Source organism: Zonotrichia leucophrys, chromosome 6 (assembly GCF_028769735.1).
Source record: "Zonotrichia leucophrys gambelii isolate GWCS_2022_RI chromosome 6, RI_Zleu_2.0, whole genome shotgun sequence".
Taxonomy (NCBI): Eukaryota; Metazoa; Chordata; class Aves; order Passeriformes; family Passerellidae; genus Zonotrichia; species Zonotrichia leucophrys.
Window position 1 is genome coordinate 5,556,561 of NC_088176.1, and position 22,355 is coordinate 5,578,915.

Here is a 22,355-nt window from a genome sequence, read left to right on the forward strand (position 1 = left end):
TATGAGCAGAACCAGCAAAGCAAAATATCCTGGAATTCATAATTCCAGGATATTTGCTTTGAGAGGACAGATGTAGGAATTGGCAGTGGGGTGGATGGGGAGCATGGAAGGCAGCTGTTATTAGCAGCAATTTATCTATTACAAGGGTGTAGACATGACACCTAAGAACGGGGGCCCACAGTGACAGACATTATAGACATGTCATGGGAGCCAGAGCTTCCAAAGCAAACCAATCCCACCAGGGGAAAAAGACATGAAATACCTCATCAGGATTACAGAGAGGGTCAGTGGCAGAGAAAATATTGAGCCCAATCCCAATACCCAGGGCAGGATCACTTGCGGTATCTGAATGAAGCAAATCATCAGTGCCTGTCAGCTGTGGGGTTTGTTTTGTAGCTGCAAGCTGATCTGGAGTCATGACAAATCTGTTTTCCCTCATATGCTGCTAAACTATCAAAACACATGTTGACACACAGAGAAATGCAATGAGTGGAGGCAGCAGAGCCCTCAGCCAGCAGCTGAGCATGTTCTGGCCTGGAGGGGTTGTACTGATACTGCACAAGGGGCCACCTCAGCTCTGGGGCTCGATCTGGAGCAGCTTCAGGCTCCCCCACTTGCCCTGGACTCCTCAGGTAGCCTCTTGTGCCTCAGCAAGCCCAGCAGCAGAAAAAGGAGAAGTTTCCTCCCTGGGTTCCCAGCATCCTTCCTCTTTGGAGCTGGGATACAAGCTGCAGTCTAGAACTGTGCCTTTCCTTGGGAAACAGCTGCCTCTGAGGTTTCCCTTCCGACAGGTGCATAGGAAGCATATGAATTATTTTTTGGCCATTCTGTTAGTCAGCAACAGGGCCTGCTATCTGGCTGTACCTTGTTTTTCCTCTTCTCAGCAGACATTTTTGTAGCTGCTCCTTTCTAGAAACCGCATTTGTGCTCCTGATAGTGGCAAACAAGCAACTGCCATGCAAGTGGTGTGAGTCAACATGCTTCCTACACACAGCTCTTCTGTCCAAAGTGTGGTTTCCTTGGAATGTTGACTTGTTTGATTCAGAGAAATCTGGGGGCCTAACCACAACAGGAGTTTCGGAGCAACAAAGGAAAAGGCTGCCTAGACTCAAGAAGGAGAAAATTCTTCCTGGCTCCTATTGGTGACCAGAGCTTAAACACCCAAAGCCCCATAGAAAGTAATTTTGAAATAACAAATTGTCCCATGAGACAACATTTAGTTGCTTCATCATCTCCTTTTGCAAGTCCAGTGAATCAGCTGCAGACTTTATACTCTTCAATTAAACAGAAACACTCACCACAATCCCAACCAGTGACAGGGTTTTTGGTACAGCTTATTTTATGGCTCTAAACTGGTCAGCACAGAAGATATGCTTTTGACTTCAATTAGTGAGAAATTGGGCCTCACAAGAAGTGCTTGCAGAATATTTTCCTGGATCTTCAAACCCTAGTCCTTCCCTAGCCATACTTTTAAAATGATTCTTTAGAAACATGCTCATAGAGGTTTCTTCACCAAAGAAACACATTTTTTCCTCCTTTCTGTAGACATGCTCATAGAGGTTTCTTCACCAAAGAAACACATTTTTCCTCCTTTCTGTAGACAATAGGTTTATTGGTGGAGGGGTGCTCATAAATCAGCTAGCTGAAATAGTTTTAAATAAATTGGTTTTTAAAGCAGGGGAAGGGAAAGTTTTGCTTGGTTTGTTGTTGCCCTTTTTCTGCCTTAAAAGCATTTTGCACCCAGATTAAAGGATGGAAACAGATGAAATAACCTGTCAGCAGGATGAGGAGGGCAGCTTAAGGAACAGAGAAGAGCAGGTTTATATCAAGCAGGATTTTCTGTCCACCCCACAGTGAGGCTGCTCGCAATCCTTTGGAGTGTCACAGAACCACTTTTGTCAGCAACCCAACAGAGCCATGGCTACAAGCAGTCAGATATTTGATAAAGCTTTTTGGGAGAACAATGTATTCCCACTATTACTAGCAGCAAACATGACAGGACAATTCTGAAAGCTTCTCTTCTCAGGAAGTTTTTTTTCTCTTGTCACATGTGCTTAATAGGTCTGGACAACATCCAGTGTCCAGCCTCTTATCAGGACCTTCCTACCTTTTAACATCCTCCTCCTGCACTGATGGATGGCCTAAACATTAGCAAGCAACCTTATGTTGCAATAGTCATAGCTTGGCTTCCTCTGGTAAACCAAATGTCATTTGTTCCATTAAAAAAACAAAAAAAACCAAAAAACAACAACCCCTAAACAGATAAACTCACTTACAACCTAAACGTTACAGAATGGCTTTCTTGCAGGAAAACAAACAGATCCCTGCTTGAATTCACTCCTGAGACACAAGGCTGTAAACAGGAGTAACCCTTCCCCTGCAGGCTGAAGCCTGATCCACACTGAGCTGATGTTTTGCCATCACTTGCAGAGGAAATTCTACACAATTTGCCTTCATCTTTATCCATTAGCAAGTCAAAATCCTGAGAAAAATCTTGAATGAAAAAAATGAAAATCTCAAAGAGAGTTCGGGAAGGTCTTGCAAAGAATTAGGAAACAAATGAAACAAACATCAGGCAGGAGCCCACTCACAGACAGACTGGAAACACCCAGGAAGGCAAACAAAATCACTGCTGGAAACAGGGCATTCCCACATCACCTGGATCACACAACCCATTAGCAGTCAGATGGCAACAGCCATCTGCAAGGAGCTGGGAGGGAGGACATTTATTGTAGGCAATGACATGCTGTTTGCAGTGGCATATTCCACTCTTCCTCACTTTTGCTTGTTGGACAAACAACATCAGTGCAAGGATAATAAACTTGCTATGTGCTTGATTTTTTGACTCAGGTCAGAGTCTGACTTGGTTGAAAAAAATAAATTAGAATACAAGCTAAAGTTTGGCAAGCAAGTTAAATGACTTTTTCAGCGTGTTGGATTACTGGGGAAAAAAAATAAACATTAATAGCTTGAAGTGTCACATATCCACAATTTAAATATGCTGGTTATCTCTAAATCAATTTGTAAAAAGACTTTTTAAAAAATCTCACTTTTTACAATAATATTTTAAGGAAATGAAATATATTTTTTCTGTGACATTTAAAACCCTGTGATTCCTGGTTCCATGTTAAATTAGCACAGTCTACCAGCTTACTGATTCTTCTAGTTACATCCTCCCAGCCAAAGGTGTCAGCCTCAGGCATCTCACTGGAATTTGCCTGACCTGTTCTTCTGATGCTACTCAGATGCTGAAGTCTCCAGATGCTTTTCCAGAATCCTAATTTCCTATTTCAAGGGAACCAGGTGAGAAATAAGGTATGATTAACTTCTATTCCCACCATGTGCCTCTTCATTCTCTGCTTTGTTGGGGTTCTCTGTTACTGCTTCTGAGTTTAGCACATGGAATCCTGAGCTCAGGGAGACATTAGTTGATCCATTATACTTTTATCTCCAGAAATCTGAAACTGAACCAGCAAAGCTGCAGCAAGTGGGGGAATGGATGGGCTGGGTAGGTCAGGACTTCAAAGGACTCCTGAACTATTGAGAAATTGTGCCCAGAAACCTGGGTGGATATGCCATGCCAGGTAATTTAATGTATTCTGCATGACACCTAGCATGGAATTCACCTCATCACACTTAAATCACCTAAAAGCTGAGACACTCAGAGCCTGCCCAGGCTCCCTGCAGCCAGTGGGCAGAAAGAGTCATCCCATCTCTCCCATCCATCTCCCTCCAAGGCTGAGTGCTGGGAATGCAAGGGGCTGGACTCACCAGAGGTCTATTTTAATGTCATCCTGTGCAAACACACAAAAGCCATCTCCTGCAGATTCCTGGATGGTTTGCAAGTCAGTGTTCCAGACAGCTGGAAAAGGCTGATTCCTTTTTTCCCATGTGAGCAAGGTTTTCAGGCAGAAAAGGCAGTTTCTGGGAAAGCTGAATGGACCTGAAAGTCTTTCAGAATTAACTTCCCTGGCCACTGGATAATCCATACAAACCAAATAGAAGTCATGAGGGGCATGCAGAGGGGATAGGGAAAAGATGACCCCCAAAACAGGGAGGAGGAAACTATAATTAGCATATTCATTAGCCAAGGGGAGGCAAATAGAGCCTTCCTGCTGTCAGATAACCCTGAGCAGATCTGCTCTCTGTTTGCAGAGTCCCTTTGGACGGGCTGGCTGCTCTGGGAGGAGCTGGAGCAGCCTGAGGCCTGCCCTGCCTCACAGGCAGATGGAAGCCAGGTTCACATGTGTGGCTGACATCCATTAGTGGAATTGAGTTTCCACTGTCCAAAGGGTCAAGTCAGAGCAATTCCAGCAAACACAGGGAAGCCAGAAGGCTTCTTCTCAATGAGCAAAGCATCCCAGTGCTTTTCCTGACCAAAAATGACAAAGAGTGAGGAGGCATGTGCACTGGGGGGGGGGGTGTAACCTCTCCAGAAGAACAGGGAAAGAGAAAGAGAGCGTCAATAGCTCTGATGAGCACAAAACCAGAGGAGGTGATGACTCCATCCCAGACCTTCTACCAGTGTGAGCAAAGGCATTGCAAGGACAGGACACAGGGACCACCCAGGGACCTATTCTGGGGCAGCATCATCAGCTCAGGGCAGGCTCCAAGTAGTTTCCACAGGCTCTCCTGCAAGTTTGGCACCACTGCAGGAGACAGAAGCCCTCAGTAAGTGTTTAGTTAACTAACATTTGTATTATAAACAGTGGGTAAAGGATGAGGAAATAGGACTCGAGCAAACCGTGAGAAAAAAGCCTTTTTGCCTGAGACCACAGCAAAGGGACTCCTAATCAAGGCAACACTGTGATTCTTCAGATTCCCTACCACACTACATTACAGCCTGGCCTCAGTGGCAGACAAACGTTTATTAAAAGAAATCCTGACTAGAAAGCATTAATTTGAGTAACACAGTTGCCATTCTGCCACCCAGACGTTTTCCCAGAACTGAACCTGGGAAAGATGAGCTTTTCCAGAGAGCCCACTGAGAAGGCACTTTCCTGGGCTCAGACACAGTGATCAGCAGAGATATTGATCGTGCTGTCTCTGCAGCAACAACAGGAATTATCCATTGATTTCTCTGGAGACTGGATTATGTATTGATTATGTGAGCTGCAAAGCAGAGGCCTAAGTAATGCTATCATGTCTGGCTAAAATGGTGCTCGTAGAGTAGTGAAGTCAATAGAAAGGGGAGATGAGAAATCCATCGAGGCAAAGGGCAGAGTCCCAGGGTAATTAATTAAATGGCAAAATTCTCCTGGCTCAAGTGATGCCAGGATTTCTGCTTAAGCATTTTGCATCCTGAAAAGTCCCCTAATAGGAGCCCAAAGGACGTAGTGAATAACGCTTTGAGCAAGTAAATAATTCTGGCCCATCCCGAGCCCATGTAACACTCTGTGGACAGACAGGCACCTCATTCATTGCTTACTTCAATTGGGTCATTAATGAAATGCATAGGGTTTAGAAAAATTTGAAAACTAGCTGTGGAGATAACTCCTGGACCAAGCCTGAAGGGGCCATCCACTGCAGCCAGTGAAAAGAGATACTGTGCTGGCCTTTTATCAGCAAGATAATGAGCTTACAGGGGGACAGAGATGACTTGCTGGATATAAGTGACATAAGCTGAATTTGCAGGAGAAAGATAACAATGTAGAAAACAGCCCCTGAAGGCTCACCTTTCAAAACACAGAGCCTCTGTCTTGCATTAAACTCTGCAGATTGCTTTACAGAAGCTTAATGTTTCTATCTACCACTGCTTCCCTTCGCGTGGCATTCAGCTTTTGTTCTGGACATCCCAAAAACTAATTATAACATGTTCCCGAGGAGGCATTTAGTAAAACTAAACAGGTAGAGGAAGAGGTCTCAGGACTTGAATCCAATTCTTGGTATGGTGTGACCTGAGGATTCAGCCAGAATCGTTAAGAAGTGATAGATGGAACTTCACTGATCAGCAAAGATGACTCACCCAGAAGCACAAGTGCTGAACTTTGCATTTATTTTGGAGCTGGAAATGGGAAGGAGGGGAACAAATCCCAAGGAGAGAGGCAAAGGTCCTTGTTGTCAAGATCAAAGCAATGGCCAAAAGGAAACTATCGGAGGATGGTGCACAGAGATGGGAGAGGTGTCTGTGAGCAGCAGCCTGGCTCAGATGTGTGACCTGGCCCAGCAGAAAGCCTCGTGCAATTTTAATTTCATCTACCCATCTTATGGAGATGTTTTCTTCTCCATAAACAACTGGTTTGAGAGAAGGGCACATTTTTGCCAGTAGACAAGTGGAAGGCCAGGCACTGCTGATCAGCCAGAGGCCCTTTCAAGGGACTTTTCCCTCCCTTCCCTATCCTATAATTGTTCATAAAAACAAAGACATAGTTTTGTTTACCAAAATCCCCACTGATAGCCTCAGACTGGTGTAAGGAGGTTATTGCTGTGCCCAGCCAACCTCTTGCAGCAAAGAAAGTGCAAACATGGCCTTTATTCTGTGCATTTCCTGGAGGAAAGGGTACTGGACAGGAATTCAGATAAGAAAATTCATGTTGTTGCTGTTCTTCATATTCTGTGAAGTATTTTAATGGGGATAACAATACACATTAGACATCCTGTTCAGTAACATTTTTAGTACCCAGCTGAGTCCAAATATAAACTATAATGGCATATGGAGACTGTCTTAAGAGCCATTTCAAATCAATTTAGTTTTATATAGCGTCTCTTCAAGTCTCTCAAGGTGATTTACAGTGAAAAAGCAAATAGTGGGATAGTGATTTAGTGGAGTAAGGCATGGCAGCTGTCAGGCAGGAAGGAAAAAATGCTGCATGGAGACGTAAAACTCTAATTTAAAAGCAGTACAAAGGTAAATATATCTCTTTGCTCTTCCAGTACAAGAAGCAGTCAGGTAATGAAGCCAGGTTGGGTTCAGTTTAATTCAACAGTTCAATGGAGCCATTTACAGATGGAACTGGACCTAAAACTGAACCTTTTCCACTCAACTGCTGAGATTAGGAAAAAAACAGGGAAGAAATATTTGTGACCAATTCATTTTACCATCATATTTCACAACCTCAGAAATTTCAGACTTCCTGTGGCTTGGACTTCTGCCCTAGGGGCTTATGAAGTCAAGAAGGCAGCTTTAAGTGTCTTTTTCATGGAAATTGTTAAAGCCTTTTTTAAAGAAGCAAGACTCTAGTCAGGAAACCTTGGCCTGGCTGGTGTGACAACCATTGTGCTGCTCCTGTGCACGGAGGAGGAATAATTCTTCAGAGAATGTTTCCCTCAGCTACAGGACACCCTTCCTGTGGGTTTTTTGCCCTCCTGCTCACCCCTCAAGCAAAGCTGCTGCAGAAGCCATGAAAACACTCATATTTTGGTGTTCCTAGTGTGGAGATCTAACATTTCCCTTCCATCAAAGAGCTCAGAACAGGCTGTTGGATGTGGCTGTTCCAGTGAACTTCAGGCAAGAGAGAGGGAATGCTGCTGACTTCCTAGGGCCTAGGTACACAGGATCCTGGGACAGCTCAGCATGGAAAGGACCTTTGAAGATTTCATGGGAAAGAGAATCTAGATGAGATGATGCAGTGCCCAACAGCATCCTGAAAACCTCCAGCGATAAGGCCTCCATCACACCCTTAGGGAGGTTGTTCTATGTACTTCTTGTTTGAGAGGCCTAAACCACCCATGTTTCCTTCCACCTAAACCACTCATGTTTCCTTCCACCTAAACCTTCCACATTTCCTTCCACCTAAACCACCCACATTTCCTTCCACCTAAACCTTCCACATTTCCTTCCACCTAAACCACCCGTGTTTCCTTCCACCTAAACCACTCATGTTTCATTCCACCTAAACCACCCACATTTCCTTCCACCTAAACCATCCACGTTCCCTTCCACCTAAACCACCCACATTTCCTTCCACCCAAACCACCCACGTTTCCTTCCAGGTGCCAGCATTTGTCAGGATTTGTCACTTGCTGTTGCCTGTATGTCAGGGACACGGTGGAAGCCTGACCTGCTTGTCCACCAGGACTAAGATTTCAATTTCCCCACAAGCAGGTAGGGGCTGTTGAGGATGCCAAAGCTGTGGAGAGCCTGAGCTGTGATCACTTGTGAAAGCACCTCCTTGCTCCAGCATGCTGGCAAAGGCAGGGTTTGCTGGGTGGCCTCAGGGCAGACGTCTCACAGGCTGTGACTCTGTGACTCACACGGGGCTGGGAGTCCTGCTGGGATGCCTGCTCATCTGGGAAAGTGCCTTCTCCTGCTTTCTGCTGCGCAAGAAGTGTATGTTTTATTAAATAAAGTGCATGTTCCCTATGCAAATGAGCGCCCTTTGGAAGGGTGATACACTGACACGTTTTATGTTAAATATGTATGCCCTTTAAAAACCGAAGCAAGAGCTAAAAATCATTTATAAATATTAAAGAGCGAGAAGTCTACTTTTTGTTTTCACTGTGTTTCTGATCCTGCACTCTGGGAAAAACACTCCTCACATTATAAGACTGAATTATCTGTCCAAGAACTAAACCTGTAATTTTATTCTATCAGTCAAGCTGTATGTCACGCTTTTTTTGTATCAAGACAATCAGGTTCTTTGAAGCACAGACACACACCTACTTAAAAGAAGCTTTCAGCTGAAAGCAGAAGACTCCAGAAACAGCAGCAATTTGTACCTTTCAAGGGACTGATTATTAAATAGAGAAATGCTGATTCCAATAAAAAGAAGGTTTCTTTGCTGGCCAGGATGATGTTCTATTAGGACATTTTGGGTCCAGATTCATCTGCTTGGACTGCAGACATCAGTCCTTTCAATCATTGAATTCTAATGTGTCCTTTGGAGATACTTATTTCTCTTTCTTGACAAGAAAGGACAGTAGGCCATCTGCACTCCTAACCTGACTACCTTAGTTAGGTATCTAAAATGAAATTAGATCAATCCAGGCCTTTCTCTGGTTTTTAAAGTATTCATTGCATGGGACACCTATCAGAAAGTCTAGTATCCAACCCATTGTTACAGCACAGTCACCCTTGCCTCCAGGAAGCATTTTCTGCTATGCAGGGTTTCCACATCCCTCTGGGAAGAAGCAGAAGTTTCTCATTAAGGAACAAAAGTGCAGCAAGACCAATGCAGACATTAAAGCACCACCAGCAGGGAGGCAGTTTTAGATTACAAGTGAAGGAGGGCAGCTCTGTGTTTCACAGGATCACAGAACGGGTGATGCTGGAAGGGACCACTGGAGATCATCCAGTTTCCTTCTGCTCAGAGCTGTTAAGGTAACTTGCAAATACCAGAAAAGTCTCAGGGCAGACTGTAAATATGCTGTGCCAATTTTACATACTGAGAAACCAGGTACATAGGTCAAATAAGAAGTCCAGGGCATGGCAGAGAATGGAAACTCCAGCTCTGGAGTCCCAGTATTTTTCCTTCTTGCAACACCACTGTTCTTTGTTGACGAAGAAGCAGCAGTTTTCAGCTTGGTCTTCACTGCACATTCACTAAATTATTCCATGTGCTTCTGGCTGCACCATGGATGGCAGGAGAGCCACTGGACAGCAGTGAAGGGCTTTTGGAAACCTGCAGCAAGACTGGCTGAAGTGAAGCAATGCTATCCTCCCCTCATTTTACTAGCTCTGCTATCAGCAAAATGCCTTTCTCCCCTTCCAGATGGGAGCTGGAGCAGTGGGAAATATTTTCCCTCAGAGTTTGTTGCTCTGTTGACAGGAATTTTAAGACAAAAGGTCATTTTGGTGGATTTAAAAAGCAGTGGAACTTCGTGCCCCTAATGAATGGGCAGCAGGAACTCCTACTGGCAGTGCTCAATGGCTGCACATGAAACTAGCCAGGCCCAGTAAATGAAACCAGATCCCAAAATGCAGCCTGAGATAACTGAAAGTATGCATCAAAGTTTATTGTAGGAAAATGACTGAGTGGAAAAAGAGTGGTCTGCTCTGCCCCTGCACCTCCAAAACATATTGTACCACTTAAACCCTCTAGAAAGACATCTGCCAAAAATGTGATTAATTCTCCTGAAGGTCAAATGTATTACTTTTGTAAAATAGTTGAAGCAGCAGTTGTACGTCTTTGATGACTCTTACGAAAGCAACTTAGGAAAAATCCCAGGATGGCTCTTGTGTTTGGAGCTGCTCTTGTGTTTGAAGCTGGATGTTTACTGCTTACTGGCAGTGACTTGTGCAGCAAAGGTGAAATGTGGTCAGGAAATGATTGTAACCCCCCCAGAAGGGCTGGTCCCAGAGCAGCCTGTCCCAAATTCCAGCAGCACATCCTGTGTCTCTGTTTGGAGTGCCACCCTGTGGATGCTGCTCCCAGGAGCTCCTCTCCTTCCCACAGACACCAGGCAACACTCAGGACCCACCCTGGGCACGAGGATGGGTGACAGAACCTCTGAGCTCCCAACCCCTCTGTCCCCTGCATGTCCCCAGCCTGGGGGAAATGGGGCTGGGGGAGAAATGGGAATTTCTGTACCAAAATACAGTCTCTGCTATGAAAGACCAATTTTGCCTGTGCTTTCTACACAACAGAATATGAAATGCCACCACCACTTCTGAGCTGGATAGGAAATAATTGGGGCATCTGTTGGTAACAGGTCTTTTGTATTACATCCCCCAATGCAGAGCTTTGTACACTGAGGAGAGCCCAAAAAAGCTATCTGCTCACCTACAGATGAATTAAGCCCCTGGTAAGTCCAGTTCATCCTTAGAAGTAAATTTCTGGACTGCATTATAATTTATTTTTTTTTCTGACTGTTTGTGTAAGACTTGCAGGTTTATTCACTGGAGATTGCCACCATAAATTTTAGGAGTCTGGGTTACAAAGCCTGTAACAACCTTGTTTAGTAAAGGTGTGCCGTGCAGAATTCCTTCAGTAATGCCACTTTGGCTGCCCCTTACCTCTGGGGTGAGGTATTTCATCATGATTTCCTTTCCTTTCTCTCCCAGCTTTTCATCTGGAGCAATTTCATATTCTGCCTGGAACAGACATATAAAAAATAAAAGTCAATATTTGCACTCATATTTCACCATTATAACTTCATTTTGGATGTGGCCTTAACAGAACACTCTGTATGAAAAATCTGAAGGACAAATATAATTTTCTGGTGGAAGTAAAACCTGAACACACAATCTTATTAAAAACCTTCCACTATATTTTGACCAAACCCTAGCAGTGCATCTTCTGGGGCTTTGTCTCTTAATTAACACCAATACCATTTAATTAATTTATATTTTATAACCTTGCAAAGCCAGCTTTCAGAAAGCATTCAGTGACAAGAGACACCTACTTCATTTGGTTTTGCTCACAAGGAAGTTGGACACAGAAGGTAAAATTATTTCCCTGAATAGTAGAGAAAGTGAATGTTTGTTAACCCTTGGTGTTTCAAGTGCCAACTGAATATATATATATATGTAGTCTTTTTTGTTTAATGTGTCTTTTCTATGCATTTATGCCTTGACCTTGGTCTAACAACACCTGTGCAAAGCAGAGTGACCTGCCCATTACTATTAGTGACCTTTGGCTCAGCCCTTGCTGATTTCTTAGACAGATTTCTTAGGACCAGGAGGAAACAAGAGAGACCACTTAGAGGAATAGGCACCATAAGCAAAATTCTCTTTGGCTTCCCTAGTGTATTAAAAAAGGAAGCACCCCATCCTCACACCCTATCTACATTTTAAAATTCTGACTGCTCTAGGTATTGAAGCATTACTGACTTTTGATGAATTTTGTTTACATTAGAAGCAAAAGAAGCACAATGTGTGTACCATGCAGATATTGATCACTTCAGCTAAACTTTTGGATCCATGGCAGGCATTTGAAGGAAACACATGCTGCAGGGGAGCCCAGTGGCTAAATGACAACAAGTTCTCTTAGGGACATTCTTGGCACTGCTTGGGATATGAAGCTTTAGCCTTCAGGTCAAAATATTTTCCAGAATTAAATAAAATAAAAATAAAAAAAAAAGAAGACAACAGCCTAGCAGTTTTTATGACTGTATTAAAAAAAGGATCCCAGAAAATCCTGCCAAGCCAATTAAATAACCTGGTCCAATACAAGCTGTCTGTGATGATAAACGAGGAGGAAGCTTAACAAAAAAAAAAAAAAAGGTAAATCAGACTGAACTGGCAAACACTTGGAAGAAGAAATTTCAGAACTATTGCCCATTGGAAGATGTATGTGCTGCTCCAGGCTGGATGCAATAAATCTGCAGGCTGGCTGTAATGGATACCCCAGCTAAGCAAACCCAGGAATGACATGGAAACCACAATGCAGTAATAATGCTATTCCCCTTCTCTCTGGCCAGGGCTCATTTAGCTATTGCAACTCAGGTCTGGAGCTGCATATTTACACACAGGCATGGCAGGTTGCTTGAACAATCTGGAATTATGACCTGACTTGGTTTGGGAAATGATAATGGCCACAAATAAGAATGATGAAAAAACAACCAAAAACTAAAACCTACAAGTACAGTACTTCTTTTTAAGTGACAGTTTTGGGGATGAAACTGATTAGGTTCTCATAAAACTTAATTCAAGGGTTTAAAATAATATTTTATCTAATTTCCTGTCCTTTTAGATGGTATCTGAGTATGGGTTATTTCAGCTCTTAAAGTACAGGAACTCTGAAATGGTTAGAGCATCTTAGCAGCATTTTTCTCCATGATTTCTCTCTCTTTCATTTGCTTTCAAACTCTGATAATATATTGTCTCCCAAGCAAATAAAACCTGATTATAAGTCATCATCTCCTATTTGAAATGAACCAGGGAGCTGTTGAAAAATTTGTTGTCCTTTTTGCCACACATAACCTCCAACAGTTACCTCCCATCAGAACTGTACAACAGGAAACAAATCAGGACAGACCAGGAGGCAGAAACTCAGCAAGAACTGACGTCTTGAAATGCAATTCCAACATGGGAAATGGGACCCAACATATGCTGAGCTAAATGCACACCTATACATGCACAGAGGATCTTGTTCTGCCTCAAGACAGACAGCAAAGAATAAAAGGAAAGTTAAATTACACTTGCATTTGACATTCCCAGAGAATGTGACATGGTGGTGGCGAAGGTGGGAAGTGACAGACAAGTGAGAATGTGAGAAGGAACCGTAAGCTCCAACTATGCACAGTGTTGATTTCACTGCAGGTCTGCACTAGAAGCCTGTTCCATTTTGTCCCTAAGCTCATTATTATTTCTCCCTTCAGTGCCATTCTTGAGCTATTCAGACCCTGGTGCATTTCCAGCCATGACCTGTTATTACAGCAGATAGACAGGGATGTCCCCATGCTCTCTCTGCCACCTGCCTGGGAAGCCACCAAGGTCCTCAACCCCTGGTCTTGTGCTTAAATCACAAGATACCTCCCCTTCTTTCCCAATGCTCAAAAGCACAGTTTGCAAATCCCTAATTGCTAGAAATAACATCATTTCTTACAATCCGTGGAACAAACTATTTTCCATTATTCCTTTGATGAATCCAGGCATGTGTTTCAAGGCTCCTGCTCTGAAGTCTAATAGCTTCCCCATGCCCTGGTTGGGTCAGACAGGGCCCTATTCATAGCCCATAAATGAGGGGAGGATTTACGATCACCCTGACTCCGTGGGACAAGCTGCAGGGAAGGCTCTTTCTGTGGGCAGGCACAGATCCTCCAGCACAAATGGTGAGAGGATGTGGGCTGGCCGCTGTCTGCTGCTAGCTTTTCTTCTGGCTGCTCTTTTGGAGGCAGTAGTCATCATGCTGGTGGCTCCTTCTTCCATGGAAGCAGCCGTGGCTGGGTGGGGGAATGGGAGTGCAAAGTGTCCTTCCCTTTGGAGCAGCTGCCCTCAGGATGGGCTGAGATCAATGGAAAAATGCTCCTCAGCTGGGAAAGGAGTAACATCCAGCCTGGTTGTGGGGTGGGACAGCCACAGGCTGAGGGACAGCTCAGGTCTGGGGCCTGTGATGCATGGAGAGCTACCAGGGCAGTGACACAGGGACCCCACAGGGGCTCACATTGATTCTGACACATCCATTTAAGGAGTATCTGATTTTCACCTCAATATTATTTGAGCTCCTGAAACTGCCCAGATAAAAATATGTGAAAATGGAAAAACATATCCAAAGAGATCTCTCTGCAGCTCTGGAGGATGCTCTCCCACAGCAGCATGGCATGGCTGAGGGAATCATCACCCCTCGTACCCACCAGAAGATGGAGGTGGGAACAGACACTCCCACCAGAGCAGTTCTGGCTTCTTGGTAAAAGTCAGGAACAGTGGAATCACCTTTTGAGCATCTGCAGGAGGTTACTGGCATTTCAGTCCCAATTTTTCACCTCCACTTTCTCAGCTCCCTCCTCCGTTATCTGAGAACATCTCTCTGCTCAGTCCTTCCTCAGACTCCAGGCTCTGCCCTGCTATTGCTCTGTCCTCAGTGCCTGTCCTTGCACTTGCCTCTGCTGGAGATTTAAAATCTGTGACTGAAAACTGGAAGGCAAACCCCAAACAGCTGGGATTCATAATAACTCACATTTCTAAATGAAAAGTGAACTTGAAACCATATTTTTCATATTTAAAGGCAGGGCAAAGAGAGCCCTTTCAACTGTTTGAAAACACGTTTTGAGTTAATGAGTTTGTTGATACCAACAAACTGGCATTTCTGATGGGAAAAGCCTTGAACAGCTTTAAGACACACACACACAGATGGTTTATATACCACAAAAGGGACTTAACCAAATGAAATCTCCCTAACAGCAAGGCAGGGTTTTCACAAATGGCATTAAATGGATGCTCACTCATCCTTCAACCCCAGGTAAGTGCCATGTCTAGTGAAGCATTCAGCTGAAAAGTCCACCCGAGGAGATTGTGCCTCTCACCCTGAGCCCAAATATCACAAGCAGAAATAACCTGGAGAGGCAGCAGGGCTACTTTCCTCCAGAGGATGTATTCCTGTGTGACTCGAATGTAAAAATGTAACCTTATTCACATTAGAGAGAAAATAATGACCAAAATTGTCCACATTCTCCACCAGTCAACCTAGATCTGGTCCACATTAAATTGTTAAAAGCCCTCCCTTGGCAAAAAAACCCATTATGAATGTGAGTAGATGAAGCAGGAAAGGGAGTCCAGAAGTGAAAGTCTTCATTTTAATGACAAATGAAAATCACAGGAGAGGAGAAGGAAGTGTCAGGGAATGTGCTGATGAGAAGGGGACAGGAGCAGGAGGTCCCTACTGAACTGGACAAGGTCCTCACCTTCCTGTGCTGGAAGCACTGGCTGTGGAGAAGCAAACACATCTTGCTAGCCCCTTGCCTGCTCACTGATCTGCCTTTTAGCACAGGAAACATTTTCCCTCGCACTTGATTCTGATGGCTCTCTTTCAACAGCTCCAATGTTGCTAGAATATTTGTAAGCAGAGCGAAGTTTGCTTCAGGGCTGTGCGTGCCTCCTCGGCTGAGGGCTTCTAGAGGAGCCCATGTAATCACAAACCATCTCCATCTAATGACAACAGCTTGTGCTCACACAGTTCCTCCATGTGAATGGCTCCACCAGGCTTTGCTGAGCCTTTCAAGGAGATCTCTGTGGTTCCAAGCACCCAGACCAGCACGTGATGCCTCCAGAACCCCATGGGAGCTCGGTGCATATTTCTTCTCAGCAATCAGGACCTCTGCCATGAGCTTGTTTGCACAATATCTGCAGCAAGAGATGGCTGTCTGTCCTTACAGCCCTCCTGCCAGCTGGGAGAAGGGGCTGCTGTTGCTCCATTTCCCAGACAGACAGACAGACAGACAGACTGACAGGTCCCACAGCAGCAGTGGGAACCAAACACCCACAGCTCCAGCAGTGCTGAGCTGCAGAGCTCTGCATCTCTTTGTTCTTATCACTGTTATCATCTAGAGTTGGGGCCTGCTGCTTACAAACCACATGTCGTGTTAGTCTGGGCTACAATCGATTGTGACTAATTACCCAAACACTGCTCTCACAGAACATGGGGAGACTTTATGCCTCTGAGCACTTTCCTCTCAATTACTGGTTGAAATTGGCCAAGGTATTCACAGGTCTCAGAGGGAGCTGACAGCTACACGCCTACATGCATGCAGAATTCAGTGATACAAATCCCTTCTCTTCAGAAGGCAGCTTAACAACTGTTTAACAGGGAAAAAATCCCCAAATCCTGCCATAATTACATTTGCAGGAGACTACTTCAAACCAGGTTAGGTATTTCACACAACAGCTGACATAAATGTCCAGTCAAGAGAGGATTTTTTTTGTCTCTTTACATATTCTGGTCTGCAGGTCTGGATGATTCCACCAGCCTTTGGAAGCAAAGGTGCGAGAGAGCTCAGTCTCTCACAAGGATGGTGAGAGGTTGTTAAATGTCTGACTCAGCTTCTGGTTTTCTCCCAGAAGCCTCAGTCACTTCTTTCCTTGCAGACAGTTGAGTGCAAGAGCACAAAAACTGAATAAAATATTGGGAGGCATCAAGCACTGGCTTCTGCCAGTGTCTTACTGTGCCACCTGGTAAAGTCACTTAGATGGGCACTGAAAAAGAGAGGTGGTCCTCTCTTTCAGTGTGCAGAAAGCTCTGTGAGTCCCTCAAGAACAGCTCAATATTATCCCCTTTTATCTTTTCCCCTTATTTGACATTACACAAAAGGTAATTTTTGCATCTTGTGGGGTGGGACACATCTTGTGTTAGAAAAGTAACTGAGACAAAAGAAAAGGAAGGCTTTTGGCTTTTCCTGCTTGTTACAGCAGGTGGTCTAGAAAAGGTTTCCCATTCCTGGTGGTCTCAGATTAGGGCTGTAAAGTCAGACTCCTGGTCTCATTATAGGGCCTTTTTTGCCTAACACAGGGCTTGGCTTGAATCCCACTACTCACTAAACACAGTGCGACCCCGCTGGGCAAATTTCAGTAGCAATCATCCAATTTAATGGCCAAGGGCTGTGTTGCTTGACCTTAATATTGCCTAATGCAGGGATTTTCATGGGCTGGGAGCAAGCTTATACAGAATAATTATATTTGAAATCAATAATATTTGAAAATTTAAAAATTAACTGCAGTCTCATTTGTTTATTGATTTCAAATATTTAAAAACTGATTCAGAGTTTATTGAACACTTTTTGTGATGCTTCAGATTTGCTGTTGTTACTGCAGGAGTAATATAAACCTTAAGATACCATATGTCCTCTCAGACTGTTACTTTTACAGCTTCAGGGCAATCCTCACATTTCCCTATACTTCAGAGTAGCTTCACCATGGTGCAAACAAAACAATTTTATTCCTGTTGGTGTGCATTGTTTTGCTCCTGAGTTCAGTGTTAGCCAGGGAGCGAGACCCTGTGGGCACTCACAAGTGCCAAGTTCATCTTGTTCTTTGGTACCATTTCACCTTTTGGCTGATCAACACCTTCCCCTCACACAGCAAAGGAAGTGACTGAGAGCCTTTTCCACTGTGAACAGCTGGCAGGACACATGGCCAAGCGCTGCCAGACTGGGAAAGAGCGTCAGGTCCCCCAGGGCTTGGGGGTGATGCTCAGTGCCTGGGTTAACTGATGGCTCACTGGGGTGGAAAATGGAGCAGATTTGTTTCTCAGTGACCTCAGTCAAGCTATTTCTGTACCTTGCGCCTCTGTTCTCTCTTATTTGAAAAAAACAGGGTGATTATCAGGGTGTCCTTTGTGAACCATCCTGAACTCTGTGGATGAAAAGCCTTGGTAAGGGATATTAGGATTACTACATTCCTCATCCTCTCTTGTCAGCCCATTCTCCACTTGCCTCTCCTCCCAGTGCCTCCCAGCAGGGCAGCCTTCACCCCCATCAGCAGACAGTGCTCACAACAGCTCAGGTGTTCACATGAAAGGAGGCCACAGCAGCACTGTGGGGGTGACTGTCCTTTCCCTCTCTGGTGGCTCATGTCCCTGAGTGTCCCTGTGCCACCAGCGGTGCCAAGCTGATGCTGGGGCCAGCCCTGTCCTGCTCCAGCACTTCAGACACAAAATCCCACAAAACAGCGATTTCTTGAGGTCAGAGGAGTCTCCTCTGTCAGGGGAACATTGCAAAGCACCCCAGAATACCACAAGAAGTGACTTACCACCGAGTCAAGGAACCTGATGCAGCACTCGAGCTCGGGCCGGGTCTCACAGAACTGCCGGAACAGGAGCCTTCCAATGGGCTGCTTCTCACATATGCTGCAGTAATCTCTCTCTGCAGGCAAGAAAGAGAAGAACAGAAGCATGAAAATGAGAACAGCTCTGCCTTTTGGGTTGTTCATGAGCTTAAAGCATTGCAAGTGAGTGCAGGACTACTACCCCAAATCACCACAACCTCCTTCTCCCTGCCACCACGTTTCAGGTATCCAAATACAAATATAATTAATGGCTTTAGGACTCAATTAAGAGAGGCTGAATTTTGTTGGTAAAGGTCAAGCGAAAGCCATTCAGCTATTATGAAGAAATCATTTCATATTTTTCTGTGGTGGAAATGTATGCAAAGGTACAGCACAGACTGGTGGTGCTGGTGGGAATGTGGGGAGCAAATTACAAGTCCTTGAAATATGAGTCATACATTAAAGGGCAGAAAAAGCTGGAATTTGTGGAGTCCTTCCTGGATGCTTCCTAGATATGCACTAAAGTACTAAAGTGCTCCACATCTCTGGAAATGCTTAGCCTACTTTCTATTAAACAATTATAGTAAACACTGCATTTTCAAAGGTTTCAAAATTTCTGCTATTTAATTGCTGAGCATTAAGGAATGGATAGAGCATATGGCATCTGGCTCATTTCAGTTTAACACAGCACTCCTCACAGAACTGCATTTCCCCTCAAAAGCCATGTTTAAATGCCATTCCTCTGTGCTGGTGCATCCACAGCCATCACTCACAGTACAGCAAAAGGTCCTTTGCCCATCACAAGGACTATCAGCAGGAGAGTATCAGCATCATTAACTGGCATGGCACCAGCACAAATGCCAAGGGCTCTGGATATTTTTCTGGTGAGAGCAGAAAATCCCCCAGCCTGATTGGAGCAGCAATACTTGCTTGAGACACGTTATTCCTCTACAAGTACACACATGTCAAACAACATACTGTGTTTCCTTAGGCATTCTTCTCACCACCCTCCTCGCTGCCATATGGCACTTGCTGTTATTATGGAAACAACCAGCTTCTAAACACATAACACAGCACTGCAAACAGACATACCAAACCCACACAAGTTGTCAGTGCCTTGGCTATTTCTCTCTTGGGCCTGTAGTTGCTCCTGAAATGTCTTTGATTCCCACTCTGCTTTGGCCTCCATGCCCTTCAGCTCCTCCCATTCCATGGATGAAGGCATCCAAAGCTGCCCTTTGCCATTGAGGCACCCAGCTGAAGGACCTGCTCAACTCAGCTTGTGCCCTGGGGACCATGTTCTGCAAAACCAGAATTGTCATAGAATCATGGAATGGTTTGGGTTGGAAATGTTGGAAATGGGTTGTCCGAGAATAACAAAATGGTTTGGGTTGGAAGGGATCCTAAAGATCACCTAATTACACATCCCCTGCCATGGGCAGAGCCACCTTCCACTATCCCAGGTTGCTCCAAGCCTCATCCAACCTTGGACACTTCCAGTGAAGAGGCACCCGCATCTTCTCTGGGCAGCCCATGGCAGGGCCTCCCCATGCTCTGGGGACATTTGTCCTGAACAGAAAATGCTGTTTGAGGTGCTGGATTTCTGCCCTGTAGCTGGGTGACAGCAGGCAGGAGCAGCCAAGGCTGCCTCTCCCTAGGGGAAGGAAGGAGCCTGCCCAGTGCTGCACCTGGCTGTGCTTCAGGAACTGATTCCTGAAGTACTTGGTCAGGAACTTGGTCTAGTGGTCATAGAGACATGGGCTGGGGATGGCTGAAATGGGCTTTAATTCAGTGTGTTCCTGCTCTGGTCTGGTTTTCTGAAGCAGCTACCAAAAGGGCCAGTGAGACCAGGTAAATTAGTGTGCTAATTGCACATCCATAACTTCACAGAACAGCAGGGAAAGGAAATAAGCAGCTAAACACTACAACATACAAATAAACATATAGATATACACAGATAAACACAACATAAATAAGTCATGAGCACAGACTTCCTCCTACTCTACAGAACTTGGCCAGCATGTGAGAAGGGTGACCCGCTGGTAACGAGGAAAAAGGAAATACCAGAAATAATCTCTGAAAATGCAACAGCTAGAGCAGCTCCCTGGAGCCATCCACGCCTCCGTCATGGATGTACCAACACAGACAATAAACACACGACAAAAACGCTTTCATTCCTTGTAGGTGACACAAATTATTTTCTTAGGCCCTGATCTTGCTGTTGGCCTCTCCAAGTCAGCTAAAGGAATCTGCACTCAACTAATTCTTGGGATGCATGGGCCCGGAGCGGACTAAGAAAGAAAAACACGTCTGAGCTCAAGCTGGAAAAGGAGTGGAAGGTTTTATTAGAGCGAGAAGTGTTTCAGCAGCATGCTGCACCCCAGAGATGGGGCTGGGGCACCCCGAACCGTGCTCAGGAGCTGCTGCAGGATGGGGAGGGACGGGGAGGCGGGCGGGCACCGCAGCCAGGGCTGGGGCTGGGCCTTGTGTCGCTCTCGTTCCGCCTGCCAGTAAAAACATCCATCCCGTTTCCAAAGTTTAAAAAATAGAAGGAATGATTTCCTGAGGAAATGGAAATGTTAAACACTTGGAAGTGAAACCATATGCTTGTGATGATGAAGTGTAACTAAAACAGCTCTGAGAGTGATATCTTTGGTAGTCAGACCCTCCTGCCTCAGTGCCATCCTGTTTAACACCTGCAAAGTCACCCAAAATGGGGGTGAAAGGCTGGGTGGGTCAAACTCTTGGGAAAGCAGACACTTCTCAGTGACGCCAAACTCTTTATTTAGAAAATATCGCTGGCAAACAACGCACACATGCGAGTGAATTCTCCATCTTCCTAACAGAGCAACAACACAGATTAATATAGAAAAGGTATTATATAAAATGCCATAATTAACATTCATAAGATAAATAAAGATAAATAATGTTTATTCATAATTCTACTGACTCATTTTTCCCTTTACTTCATAGCTTATGTACTGAAATACTAATTTCAGGAGCAGCCAGCACAAAGAACACACTGAAATAGTTGCACCTGCACACGTCATGCTGTCACCATTCAAAGCCTATGGCCAAATTTGTTCCCAAACAGATATTTTGGTAAGGTTCTGAAAAATATCTGAGCCCGCGCCTAAGAAAAATAGTCCTATTAACAAAATTTCATACCTGTCAAAACCTACCATTGATGAAGTGAAAAGCTCAACACAAGGTAATAGAGTTGCTGATGTCAAAATCCCCAACTTTCAATTAAAAGAGGAGAAAATCTAATATTTTAATTATATAAAAACCTTCCTGTGCACCGTGAAGATTTTTTTTTTGTCCTAATTTCTCACGTAAATACCTTTCATTTTTTTTGGCTGTCTCAAAATACCATCTTTTGGAGAGAAACTGGTCTGCAGAGACCAGGTCCCCCCTTCTCTCTCACATTTGCAATCTACCTGTGGGTTTTGATGGGCTAGTGATGAACTAAAAAACTGTGTGATAACTCTTGGCTGAAAATCAGTTTTTATGATATTCAGTGTAAACTGCAGGTGTCTAAGACTGCTATAAAAGCTGCACTTCTGCAACTCATTCTGAAGAGCTGCAAAGCCAAGCCCTGCAATCAGCTCGTGAGGCTTCCTCCTGTAGATGTCTGTGGGAAGGGATGAGCTCAGTTTAAGCCTCACTTTTAAAATCTACAAAAGCCAGGAACATCTTTTCAGCTCTTTGGTCATTTATTGCTGTGGCCAAGGACTGTATTTATGTACTGTCTGTTAAGTAACATTTTATTTTCCACCATACTGGAATCCCAAGAGCAGATTTTCCGAAGGAATGTGTGGAGAATTGCCAAGAAGAATGCACCATGCTGCTGCATGGGAACATTTGGGCTTGACCTCTGGATCCCTGCTATCCTTGGCATTAAATCAGATGAAAAATGAGTAAGATCCAAATGCAAAGTAATTATGCCGCCTAAAAAAGCCCCCACAAAACAAAACAACCAACAAACAAACACCTGGAACCCCCAAAGAGGATGTAGGAAGACTTAATTGTTGATTTCCTGCTCATGCTCAGTGATCCAAGATCAGAATTCATCTTCCCTTCCTGATTTTCTTCTTTAAGGTGAACCAAAACCACTCAGATGCTGTTGCAAGTCTGTGATTTGTCTGCTGCTCTCTTCCTCTCACCTGCTTTGTCCCAGAATAACAAAAATCACCCCAAATTAATGGCAGAAAGCATTTGAATGGCTCAGTCCCTACACTCAAGCTGGGCAATGGGAGCAGCATCTCCTGAGGGAGCA

At 44.5% G+C, this 22,355-nt stretch overlaps 1 protein-coding gene across 2 annotated transcripts in view; it reads right to left on the reverse strand.

Annotated features, from left to right (window-relative positions):
* Positions 1-22,355, reverse strand: part of GRK5 (G protein-coupled receptor kinase 5) — a 153,248-nt gene that overhangs the window by 40,352 nt on the left and 90,541 nt on the right. Inside the window, exons 3-4 of one of the 2 annotated variants that reach the window (XM_064716289.1) lie at positions 18,062-18,174; positions 10,895-10,972 (exon numbers count right to left, since the gene is read on the reverse strand). In XM_064716289.1, the coding sequence (XP_064572359.1) occupies positions 10,895-10,972; positions 18,062-18,174 (191 nt within the window). Of the gene's footprint in view, positions 1-10,894; positions 10,973-18,061; positions 18,175-22,355 lie in introns of those variants that run through there. The other variant, XM_064716290.1, reaches the window with a different exon arrangement.